At 37.9% G+C, this 13025-nt stretch overlaps 1 protein-coding gene across 2 annotated transcripts in view; it reads left to right on the top strand.

The window, feature by feature from the left end:
* Positions 1-13025, top strand: part of LOC131977406 (carboxyl-terminal PDZ ligand of neuronal nitric oxide synthase protein-like) — a 266401-nt gene that overhangs the window by 220133 nt on the left and 33243 nt on the right. For both annotated transcript variants that reach the window (XM_059340693.1, XM_059340692.1), the window contains exon 10: positions 1915-2085. In XM_059340693.1, coding sequence (XP_059196676.1) covers positions 1915-2085 — 171 coding nt within the window. The remainder of the gene's footprint in view (positions 1-1914; positions 2086-13025) is intronic.

Raw genomic sequence — 13025 nt, 5'->3', positions numbered from 1 at the left:
TGTTGGTTGTAAACAAACAGAGATCGCTAAGTGAACACCTCCTGCAGCAGCAGCACATACACACTGTACTGCTACAGAGCTAACTGTTAGCCTGTTAGCACATACACACTGTACTGCTACAGAGCTAACTGTTAGCCTGTTAGCACATACACACTGTACTGCTACAGAGCTAACTGTTAGCCTGTTAGCACATACACACTGTACTGCTACAGAGCTAGCTTCTTCGGCCCCGCTGCTCGTTAAGAAGAGTAAGAACGAGTCTCCAAAAGTCTCTAATAATACCAGAAAAAGTCGCTGGATTTGTCACTTGGTCTGAAAAGTTGCTAAATATAGCATCAAAGTCGCTAAGTTGGCAACACTGCTTTACCGGCTTTTACAAATGGTGCGTGTTGTTGTGGCATAGAGCTCTACTTCACATCCTGCTTAGCATTCTTCTATCCAATCCAAGCTGTTTTTTCCGACAAACAGTCTAAAAATCACACAATCACCACAATCAGCGGGACAGCTGACATTTGGGCGTGTCTCGTAAACGATGTGCACCATGAACCTTCCACCTTCTACCTCACTTGTGGCTCAGTTCGTCAGTTTAATATCAACAATAATATAATGTTAATCATGTTGTCTTGTTGCTTTCACTAATGCAATTCAAGCTGGATCTAGCGCCGTCTGCTCAGACTGCTCAGTATTTCCACAGCACTAAATTCTGTAAATACTATGTGTGGGGAAGTACATGTGGACTACTTTTTAATTTTCCAGAATGTTTCATAATGACGGTTCAGTCAGTTTGCATGAAATCAATCCTGTTTGAATTCATGCAGTTCATACAGAAATATTGCCCAAATGTAGCCCTGTACAACAAAAACATTCATCTCAAACTTTGCAGACTTAGCTAGTTTCCATCTGCAGTACCAGGCCAGACACTCTGAAATACTGGGGTTAGTATTAGATAGTGGGGGGAAAAGGTAAGTTCCTATAATGTATTTTTAAAGTGTTTTCAGCTCCAGGTCTTTGCTCTGTGCCCATAAATAAGAAAGCAAATCATGTTTTCCCTGATGATGATGAAATGCTTTGAAATATATATTTTTTCTAGCTTATTCAATACACAATGGATTCATTGGTAACTGTGTGATTGATTTGGTTGTAGTTTTCGAGGAGCTGCTCTCCCCCACAATTCACAGATATCTACATCACATACATTATTCTCCTGTTGGAGCCGACAGATAGGATAGGCTGACAGCAGATGAATTTAAATCAAAGCACGGTGGAACTGTTGAATGTGATATCAAATTTGATCTGTTGTTTATATATTTTTAGAGATTTTTCTGCTAATGCATCTTAGTGTTATTACATCTTCTCTTTTATTTATTTATTTATTTGCTACTATTTATTAGTCTATTTCTATATATATATTTTATCATACTCTAGTTCTTAATTATTTATTTATTGTTTTATCTTTTTTATCTAGCTTTTTATTTTATTATATATATATATATACTTTCCATTGTCATTATTGACTTTTACTTTTTTATTTTATTATTATTATTATTATTATTATTATATATCTTTTTATCTCATTTTAATTTATTTTATCTTACTTTATCCTTTATCTAATTTCTTTCTAACCTGCCTCCAGTGTTTCCTCACTGCTCCATGTTGAGATGGCGCTTCCTCAGTTCCTCAGTTTGTGCTTTGTTTTTAATAGGATGGGTGGGATGAAGGTGGGTGGGGTGGAGGGTTGGGGATGGGTGTAGGGTGTTTCTATGTTTCGTTTTCTTTTTATTATTATTATTTTCTCCTTTATTTATTTTTTTTATGTAAAGCGCTTTGTGTTGCATCTCTCTTGTATGAAAAGTGCTATACAAATAAAGTCTGATAAAGTCTTATCTCTCCCTCATCTCTTTTTTCTCCCTCCAGTGGGATCTCAGGACAGTCTGTTGGAGATCACCTTCAGATCAACGGTCCCTCCAGTGATCTGCGACCCCACGACGCCCAAACCCGACGTGTCCTCGCTCAACCTGCCCGCGCTGGGCTCCGCTGACGGGAACGCCTTCTCATCCTCCAACGGGACGCTGGGAAGCCCCCTAGGTAGGGACAAGTGTCTTCTCAAACTGGAGTGTTTCCGTTTTCTCCCGGGGCCTCCGCCTCCTCGACTCCCCTCGCCTCCCCCGCTTCTCGAGAGCCAAGCCCGGGAGTTGTCTGAGGGCACGGCGCAGTTGTTGTCGCGTGACGTCAAATCTCTGGGCTGCCTGGACTTTGCGGCGGGGTTTCGCGAGTCAGGTATCGCCTCTGAGTACGAGTCGAACACGGACGACAGCAGTGACAATGGGGACGACGGGGAGGACGACGAGGAGGGGCTGGAGATCTTTGGTTGGGGGCGGGACGAGGAGACGCTGAGGCTGCTTAATGTCCTCAACAGACAGGGGACTCCCGACTGTCTGGGGGATGAAATAGCGGTGTAAAGCACTAACCTGCTCCCCTGAACAATCAACAACCTTTACCCGTTTCTATCCGTTAATTTCAAACTACCCTGTAGGAATAACCATGTAGCGAACTAACCTCTGTCTGCACACTTATACATGCGAGGCTTACACCAACATATTGGTGTAACTTAGTTGTACTTGCATAAAGGAGAAAGGAAAGACTCAAATAGATAAATAATAATAAAAGCAATTTTACTGTAGACGAAAAAAACAACCTGTGGTGAGGACAAGTTGAGTTGCAGTGATCTGGTCCAACTACATATCACGGTCGTAGTGACTCTCAACGAACCTGGTCTCACAGAAATCCGTGAAATAGCCACGAATTTCGCTTAACTCAAAATCCGTGGAATAGCCACGGAATCGCTCAAATTTCCGTGAAACTGACACGGATTTCGCTACAATGCAAGTTAAAGACAGTCATATCCCGTGGCTATTCCATGGATATTTGTTCCTATTGGTTTGTTCCAAGTCACGTGACTTTCAAGGTTCCGGCGGTCAGAGCAAAAAACATGGCGGACAGTTCTCTCATTTTTAGTGAAAATTTGTTTGAACTTTGTTTCTGCATAAAAATGGATTTTGATCACATTTCTAGCAAGAAATATATGTTTTATTTCCTAAATATTCACTCAGTGAATGTACATAATCACTTTGTGGTGAAGATCATTAACTTGCATTGTAGCGAAATCCGTGTCAGTTTCACGGAAATTTGAGTGATTCCGTGGCTATTCCACGGATTTTGAGTTAAGCGAAATCTGTGGCTATTTCACGGATTTCTGTGAGACCATGTTGCTCTCAACATATCAGCCGCTCCGGCGTCTTTAGGGTGAAGATTCACTCAGCAAAGGGAAGGAAAGCTTTGAGACTTAGGGTCTAATTGTAAAAGACATGATTTATTTTGATAGAAATCGGTTGGCGTCTATAACAGAATATTCAGCATTAGGGCTGTACCGAATAGTTTGAAACTTCAGTCAGTCGTAACAGGGACATTCAAATTCTAAATCAACATTTAAATGCTTTTTGGCTTGTCTATTTATTCTGTTTAAACCAGGTATTTCACAGTTTTCTGCACAGATAAAGAATAGGAGGCCCTGGGCTGGTTAATACATAAACATTAATAATATTTATCAGATAAAAAAGTAAAAGGCCCGTAAACTTTCTTTGAAATTCTTCTTACTATATTACCTTGGCACAAGGACTTCTACTTGGCCTTCTACAGAATATGACACATGAATTGGATATTTTGCTGCATTTACAACTGCATTTCAGTTGTAAATGCTGTGGTTTTATTTAAAAGAGATTGTAAAACATTAAACATAGCTGTAAGCTCCTCATCGTGGAAACACTCAAACGTGGAATGATTCATGAACATAACCTGCTCCTATCAGGGACAGAAGAATAGAATATTTAGTCTGGATCTCTGTGAGGGGGTTCAAGGAAACAAGCTCTATTTTTTATTCTTTTTATGTCCTCGGAAACCTTATTTACATTCAAAGAAAGCTTCATTGGAAAACCTCAACAGAAGCTTTAGATCAACAAAAGATTAAAGATGAATTACTTTATTAATCCCACAATCGGGAAATTCAACCTATTCATTTAACCCTTCCTTTTTTAAGATAAAGGCATTTGGTACAGCCCTATGAATGAGCCATGCTAAATCAAATTTAAATAACTTGCTCACTGACTGGGCTGCTGTGCACTCAGTAATTAGAGACATATATTTATTATTGTTTCAAACTCAATAAATTGCTATAAGAATATTCCCCCCCCCTCCTGTACGTTAACATACTTCTCATAAAAAGGTACAGATTTTTTATTCATCATCATTCATGTATTTATTTCCTGTTATCACTATGTTGTATTAAAGGCATAGTTCTGATTTGAAGTAGGCTTGTATGAGGAACTTATCCATATTAACTTCCCATTTTGGAGATAGGATTTTTTAGTAACCTCAAAAAAATTTTTATTTTTTTTAAAGATTAGTTTTGATTCACCAAGGTCACTGAAGCAGAGCAGCAACTCTTGTGTTGTGTTAGGTAAAATTGCAGTTTTTAAAAAAAGGAGATGGTGGCTTTGAAAAGAGCACAGATGGATGTTCCGGCTGCCTTTATTTGAACATGGTCTCACAGGAATCCGTGAAATAGCCACGGATTTGCTTAACTTAAAATCCGTGGAATAGCCACGGAATAACTCAAATTTCCGTGAAACTGACACGGATTTCGCTACAATGCAAGTTAATATTTTTTCCTATTGGTTTGTGTCCAAGTCACGTGACTTTCAAGGTCCCGGCGGTCAGAACAAAAAACATGGCGGACAATATTTTGACTTAGTTTCTGCATAAAAATGGATTTTGATCACATTTCTAGCGAGAAATATATATTTTATTTTCTAAATATTCACTCAGTGAATGTACATAATCACTTTGTATGTTGGAATAGCCACGGGATATGACTGTCATTAACTTGCATTGTAGCGAAATCCGTGTCAGTTTCATGGAAATTTGAGTGATTCCGTGTCTATTCCACGGATTTTGAGTTAAGCGAATCCGTGGCTATTTCACGGATTTCTGTGAGACAATGTTGCTTTATTTGGCTACAATATGCTGTACACAGCATTATATTTGCTTATGGAAAAATACAACCCACTTTAAATATCCAAACTATCCCTGTACATATCAGACAGCTTAAATAGAACAAGTTTAAACTTTCTGATCCCTGAGAGGTTTAACAGCATAGTCAGTGTGTCGTCAGTTAGGACATCCTGTCACAGTTGTTGTCTGTTTGCTGCCACTAAATATGTAGTTTATTTAGAGTGAAATGTGTTTGCACAAAATAAGAAGATCATTTTCTTCACTTATTAGTCACACCTGTGTGACTAATAAGTCACACAGACTGTGGATCCAATCTCATGCATACACAATTACTCCTTAAAAACTTGTTTCTCTCCTCCTTATCACATGCACATATCTCTTATATATACACTACTGGTCAAAAGTTTTAGAACACCCCAACTTTTCCAGAATTTTTTTGAAAATGATGCAGTTTAATGTCTCAGTGTACTCTGAAATTAATGCACATTTGCAACATTTAAAATCCTTTATTGAGCATGATAGTGTTTTGAAAGTTAAAAAAAGATTCAAAATCACATTTTATGTTGGACTAAAGGACTTAAAAAAGACTCAAAATGACCACAAAAAAAAACACAAAATGACCAAAAAAAGACACAAAAAAAAAAAATGGACAAAATCGCCCAAGACTCCATAGAGTTAAGTTGTTAACCCACTTCTTGTTCCCTGAAAAAAGGCCTACTTGTATAATTCTGAAATGTACATTATTTTTCAGTTTTGGTTAAGCTTACCTTTTTTTATTTACCTCTGGCAGTTCACCACTTACCTTTGTACCCTTCAAGCTGTTCATTTGACTTGAGCTGCTTGAATTTCAATAAAAAAAATGGAAAAATTGGGGTGTTCTAAAACTTTTGACCGGTAGTGTATATATATATAAATATATATACATATATATATATCACAGCTGACCTACACTCCCCGCATCCCCTCCCAGCTCTCGTTGCTGAATTTCAGTTTGAGATTCTGGAGTTCTACAGTGTTACAAAATCAGGGAGTTTATCTTTAAAGTCTTTCCTCCTTTCATTCAGCAGATTTAAACAGTCAGTTAGTCATAAAGATGTCAGGATGTAAACATGAAATCAAACCAAAAGTTAAGGTTAGGTCAGGGGCAAGCTTTCAATTTGTCAGCGCTGGGAGCGTAGCTGTCAGTCACGCTGGCAGCAGCAGGACGACAGGGTTTGGGACCGGAGAGACTGATGAGCTCGTGTCCTTGCCGGAGTGAAAAGTGACTCTCAAAGATGAACACTCCAACCAAATGCAGGAGGAACTTCATTTCTGTCTCTATGTTCGGGGAGGGAAAGTCCTTTTCTTGAGCTCATAATAATTTAAAGACTATTTTTCGACGAAAATCTGTATCTGTACTCTGTGTGTTTTCTACGTCATCAAGTGTTGAAACTGCTCCGTCCTTGACTCCTGCAGGCTGCCCTCTTTTTGTCTCCTCACAGTTTGTTGACTTGGTAGTCAGAGCATGTTTGCACTCTTTTCACTTGTCCGCACATTTCCCCCAGCTTTTTAATTTATGTAAAGCCAGGATTAGTTGGACCTCGAGGAACGCTGTTTGTTTCTTTTATTCATCCCGTAAACAAAAACTCTTCCCTCGTGCCAGAACAGCAGCTCACGGATGACAGCCAAAAGTGGTCTCATTTGTTTAAACCCAGCTCTGTGTATGGCCTCCAAGCACAATGCAGTATTAAAGTGTTCATTTTGTTTCACGAGGAAAGCCACAGAGTTTTCTTTCTGCGCTCTGTAGCCACAGTTTATCGGAGCCCTCTTGTCAAATCAGCGCAGACGGGCCAGTGTTTGGCAATGGTAGATGCTGCGGGGATTTTCAGAGGAATCAGGCTTCTCAATGGGCTCGCTATCTTCTGCAAAGAGCTTTACCCTGATACCATCAAACCAATCTAGTGAGAGTCCAGTAAACTAACTCCCAGTTAGCCGAGCGCTTTCTGTTTGTGTTAAAGGATCACAGAGATCCAATCTGACAGTTATTTATTTATTTATTTATTTATTTCCCTGAAAGTTTGTTTGGAAAATTTGTGCTAACTTTGCTTAATCAGTCTCTGCAGAGTGATTCTTTCAAAACTATTCCGACACAGATGAGGATCATTTGACGTTCAGTCCCAGGTTGATGTCTTCATGGGTCCAAAATTTGCATCTGAAATGAACCTGCAGAAAACCTGCATGCATAAATAAATTAAAAAAAAGGAAAAGAAAAGAATGGGAGCCAAAGATAATGAGCCTTGATTCAAAACACAAGCAACCCCAACAGACAGAAAACAGAAACCTGCAGCAGCATGAAAAAGCCAATTGAGGTCCTGAGTTTTAGTTTTGGTTACAATGGGAAGCTCTCTAGTCCCAGGTTCCCCGACAAGAAGATTTTACATGTTGATTTAGGGTTGAATCATAACAAATGTATCAGACCACGGGTTTAAATGTCCTAAATGAACAGCATTAGTAATAACAAAACCATTTTTTATCTTTCTGTAACGTTTAATACACCAGTATGTTGAAGCTCTTTAACCGAAATTATATTTTTAATGCTAAAATATAATTATTATTGTTACCATGAATTTCCAAATTTACTGTTTTACAAAAAAAACCTGTAGAATTAGTAAAGCATATTATTATTTATTGATTAAGATGTTAAATTATAGTTATTTACTTGCATTCCTGAACAAAAATAAGTGAGTTTTAGTGGTTGAATGTTCAGTTTGATTCATTTGTGACTTCTCAGAGAAGCCCAGTGAGCCGGCTCACATCTGGCTATAAAAAAATAAATTCACTTTGTAATTTGCCAAAATACATAACTTTTCAGTTTTAAACAAACTTTAAAAAGATTGCTAAAATATTTATGTTTTCTTGTTTTTATGACGGGTGGTCTAATGAATTGTTGAGTACTGTATACATGGTTTTAATGTGGGTTTATTGCAGTAATGGTAGAAAATGAATGGAAAGACAGATGGAGAATAACATGTAACAAAGGTTGGTAACACTTTACAATAACCATCTAAGTCATGTTTATAGATGGTTTATAAACTAATTAATAACCATTTACAAAGTGCTATATATATTTAATATTTATGTGTTTTCAAACAATTTCTTAAAGGTATATGAATCATTTTTGAAATAATTTACAAACTTAACATTGGTGTTAAAAATGTTATAATGAGTGCAAAACTATTAATAAACTAATAATTATAATGTAATTGTTTGTTTATGGTAAAGTAACAGCTTACATTAATAAACCATATATTTGGCATTTTTTAAATTATAGTTCAACATTAATACATTTTCTATTTACCATTCTAAACGGCCTATATACGGTTTATAAATGGTGATTCAACTTTAATAAACTATCTGTTTACCATTTATAAATGATGGTTATTGTAAAGTGTTTCCCAAAGGTTTCAGGCTGAACTCAACCTGTGCACGTTGTGGTTCCTAATCGGCTTTATAGATCACTTGTGTATTCCGTCTTTAGTTTAGTTTTCTTTCCATTTAAATCCAACCTAAGCATTTGTCAGAAATCATCTCAGACACACTGAAAAGTTCCCCGACCCCACACTGACAACCGCTGCACTCTCTGCTTTCCCTCTTTCTGTCTCTGTCAGTGAGAGTTTGTTAGTTTCCCTGAAGTGCTCGCTTTTCTTTGAACGTGTTTGACTCGGATGGCAGGAAACACAGAGATCAGACTCATGTGTCAGTATGAAGGATGTTCTATCTCTTTGACGCCTTCTTCTGTTGTCTCATTGACCTTTTTCTTCCTCACTCTTCTCTTACTTCTTTTCCCTATGATGTTTTTTCTAACGTGACAATTATAAATGTGACATTTACACATAAAAATGTGACTTCTGCTCCTTTCAGGATACAGAATGTAAAGGGACAGCTGTGTCACACTGCTCACCATCAGGGCAAAAAATAATAAAGGAGCTCATGGCTGGAAGATATTCATAAACATCTGTTTCATCTCCAGCTGGCACCAGTGAACTATAAAAACGCCATTTAAATCAAATCTCAGATGATGCAATCAGCGTCACATAATATGATAATGTAAAAGGTAATAAAACAGCAACTGAAATCAACCAAAAATATATTCAGACCTGTTGCAATAAATCATCATCTCCACACTGATGTGGCAATAATTTCAAAAAGTGACCCCCATCTCATGTTTCAATAATCGCATTTAATCAAAGAATGTATTACGTTATCAGGTAAGAAATTACTTTAATATCAGGCTCAATCACAGTTCTGACTCGTCTAGAGAGAGGTTATGTGAAGGCTTTATGAAAGTGATTATGTGAAACTGTTATGAGTAGGTTTCAAATTCTTTTAATTACTGATGACCTCCCTCTCGTGTCCTCGACCCACAAACGTGACCATTTAAAAAGTCTGATAAAGTCCAGAGCGTTTATACAAATTAAATTTAGCCGAACCCTTAGGCTCTAACCTGATCATCAAAGTGTTTCATACAGAAAGAATAGATAATTTTCATTTGAAATTGGTATAAATCCTGATGTTTATACTACTTCTTGTACAGAGAAGATGTGATTTCATCCGAAAAAAAACATTTGACATTTTTATTCAGAAATGTTGTTTTAGGAAATGTGTTAAACCAATTAAGACCATTTATGTAATGTTATGAGATCAAGGGTGAGATTATGAGATTAATGATCTAATTAATTTTTATTGATTTTATTTCCTGAGTAATCACCACATGCTGAGGTTACCACTAAAAATGTCTCGGGTGGAAATAGGAAAGATTGGGCGTCCCCGGCTCAGTCCTCACAAGCGGACGGCCCGGGTTCGAATCCGGCTTGGAGCCCTTTTTTCCCCTCTTTCTCCCCCTTTCACTCTGAATATCTCCACAATCAATAAAGCTATAAAATGCCTAAAAAATATCTTTAAAAAAAAAGAAAATAGGAAAGAGTCTCCTTTAGTCATCTTGTAAACCAATAAAAAAAAATTTAAATTCTGGCTTAAATGTTTTGCCAATTAGTAAAACTCACCGTCATCGCATCACCTTGCAAGACTGGGTCAACCCAAAACAAATTTTCATTTGAAGTTATGTTAACTTGGTGCAGATTATTCCTGTGTAAAATCTGTGTCCACAATTTGTTTTTATTTTTTTGCATTTTGCACCAAACTTCCGTTGTAACCGGTTGTGCAGCTGCACTTAGTCCTAACCCTTAATTCGTCCTTTAAATATATGAAAACTTTTCAGCATTTTCCTATTTTTTTCTGTTCCTGCAAAGATATTACCATAATAAAAGTACTAAAACAATAGAGTAAAGCCATTAACTCTTTGATTCTTCGTTTTAACCTTGTGTATTTGCCACTGCTTGTCTTTTCTGCTTCCAGCCTGCTGTTGACACTTTTCTCTCTGGTATCCTCGGGGGTAAATCCTCCCTCTCTTATCTATATTGTTCTCACACGTGTTCAACCGTAACCTTATTCTCCTCTCATCTCTTGAACCCAGCTCTTCATGCGACCTCTCCAAAATGCCAGCCGCATTGTATTTCTAAACGGTCTCTTGTTGCTGTTGTATCTATTAGTGATTCACGCTTTGGGGTTGCAGGAATAAGTCCCGACCTTCAGCCTTTTACCTTGACGGAGAGGCTGTTGGCCTGTAGTCCTCATGTGGAGCACCTGAGTTCAGGGGTTTGTAGTGAGATTGCTCGCAGAAGCAGATGGGAGATTAGTTTCTTTTGTGATTTATTTATGTGGCAGGTTCAGCAAAGTTTGAAAACTCAATCCTAAAAACGTAACTAGTTATTGATTTAGATTCTAATGAATTTATGAGGTACAGTCCGATTCTGGCAAGAAGTCGTGTGTGTGTGTGTGTGTGTGTGTGTGTGTGTGTGTGTGTGTGTGTGTGCGCGCGTGTGAGAAGGAGGTCAGTCATGGTCATCTACCAAACTTCATAATGGGGTTTTGTGGGATTTGTAGTCCGGGGATTTAGGGTAATGGCAAGCAAGATGGGTTTCCTCACAAATGTTTCCTTCATGAACTTTCTTACAAAAGCTTAAACATGTTTGTATAGTTTTCTGTTCAGACTGCATGATGGATTAACTTCCACACACTTTAATTATTAATTCTGAGCATTATCAAACTCCACTTCGTAGGACAAACGAAAGAAAAACTGGTCAACATAGTGAAGTCGCTCCCTGCTTCAGCAAATCCTGGCTACTGTATCTTGAAAACTTGTTTTTCCTGGACAATGGTTTTGGTGTTTGCTGCAGCCAACCCATTACATTGCACGAAAGCTGGATTCTCTTGATATCCAAAGATCAAGCAAGAATCTCAGGATCGCAAATCCTTTTTACCAGGCTCTAAGCAATGCATTTTAGACAAACAACTGGGAAGTTCTGACCAATCAGCTTCCTGTGAGGAGCTACCAGCAGCTATATGATGACATAGTTTGTCCAAAACACATCACATCAGAACAGGATGATGCTGATTTCCTCATTTGAAGAACAGCTCTGCACCTCTCCAGAGTGGTTTCTGCATGGACAGTCATGGACTGCCATTTATTTTGTTAAGGTTTCTGCCCTTTTCCAACAGTTTCCATTGGCGGCTTCTCAGATGCATCTGTCGGCATCAGGCTAGGCACTCGATGCTTGTAAAATGACATGACTCTACGTGACATGGCTGATAAATGTTGCATTTCAGCCTTTAAATTGGCTCCCATTTACAAATTAGAGCCGCATTTGGAAATATAATCCTTAAAGTCTCGTTTTACATGTTGCGTGAAACCTTTTGGTCCATAAATGTATCATAAATTAGGTCTTCAAATGGCATTTTAAACAATCTTACTCTCTGGTATCAGACGCTATTCTTTAAACTGCTAAACTACCAAGTGCAGGCCGATCTCAAATCTTTATCTCTGCCTCAGTTTGTCTCTCTCCCACACGCTGCCTCCTCTCAGTATTAATTAATTGTCTGATGGAGCTTGTCGCTTCCATCTGAGGGCCACGTTGTCAACCAGTCCAACCAAGCAGAGCAGGCTTCGGTGACTTGTATCGATTTCCCCGTCACAGCCGTGTGTTGTTGAAACTGAGGTTAACCACTGGGACAGCAAGGGAGCAGCGCAGATCAATACTCTTCTTTACAAGCGGAGTCCGTCACCAGCAGGGACACACAGAAACACGGGTACCAACCAGCGTCTGACATACCGACACACACTTGGTTATGACAAGCTCTGCTCGGTCTTAAAGGACAAAGTCTCAGTGATGCTTTTTTATCACTTACAATAGAATAGAATAGAACGCTTTTATTGTCATTATACACATGTACAATGAGATTTTAGAGCTAACTCCAAAAAGCAGTGCGACAATAAATAAAATACATAAAAATATACAATATAAACATAAACATACACATACTTAGGCAAGTAAATTTAGTGTTCATTAATGGTTCTGTTTTCCAGCAGATTGGAAGGTAACTTTGCAACGTGGTTAAAGTAACAATAATACTGATGTTTACTAAGGGTGGGACGATATGCTTTGGCCACGATTCGATTGTATCACGATTCTTGATAACTGCGATTCTACAAGTATTGCAATTTGATAGAATGAATAATTGCAATTTTCTTTTCCTTCTTAGAAAACAAACAAGTTGACTCATACACTTCTAGAGATGATAAACCATGAATGTTCTTCCCATAAACAATGCACATCAGTCTGTGTCAGTCAGTACAGCAGCTGACATTTATTTCACCTGAGACAAGAAGAGGTCCATAACAAGTTTACAGATACAAAATTAATTGAAATGTCCACACAGCACAAATGTGGGCTAGGTATAATATAATTAACTTTATGTAATGACTTGTTCAATAGATTAACCAATATGTTTTTAAATAATAAGTCAAGTGCTCTGACTACTCAGTGCTCTCTGAAGTAGTGCTGTAAGATAAAAATAAATGG

Source organism: Centropristis striata, chromosome 9 (assembly GCF_030273125.1).
Source record: "Centropristis striata isolate RG_2023a ecotype Rhode Island chromosome 9, C.striata_1.0, whole genome shotgun sequence".
Lineage (NCBI taxonomy): Eukaryota > Metazoa > Chordata > Actinopteri > Perciformes > Serranidae > Centropristis > Centropristis striata.
Note: the sequence above shows the minus strand (reverse complement) of the source record. Positions and strands in the feature narration are given on the sequence as shown.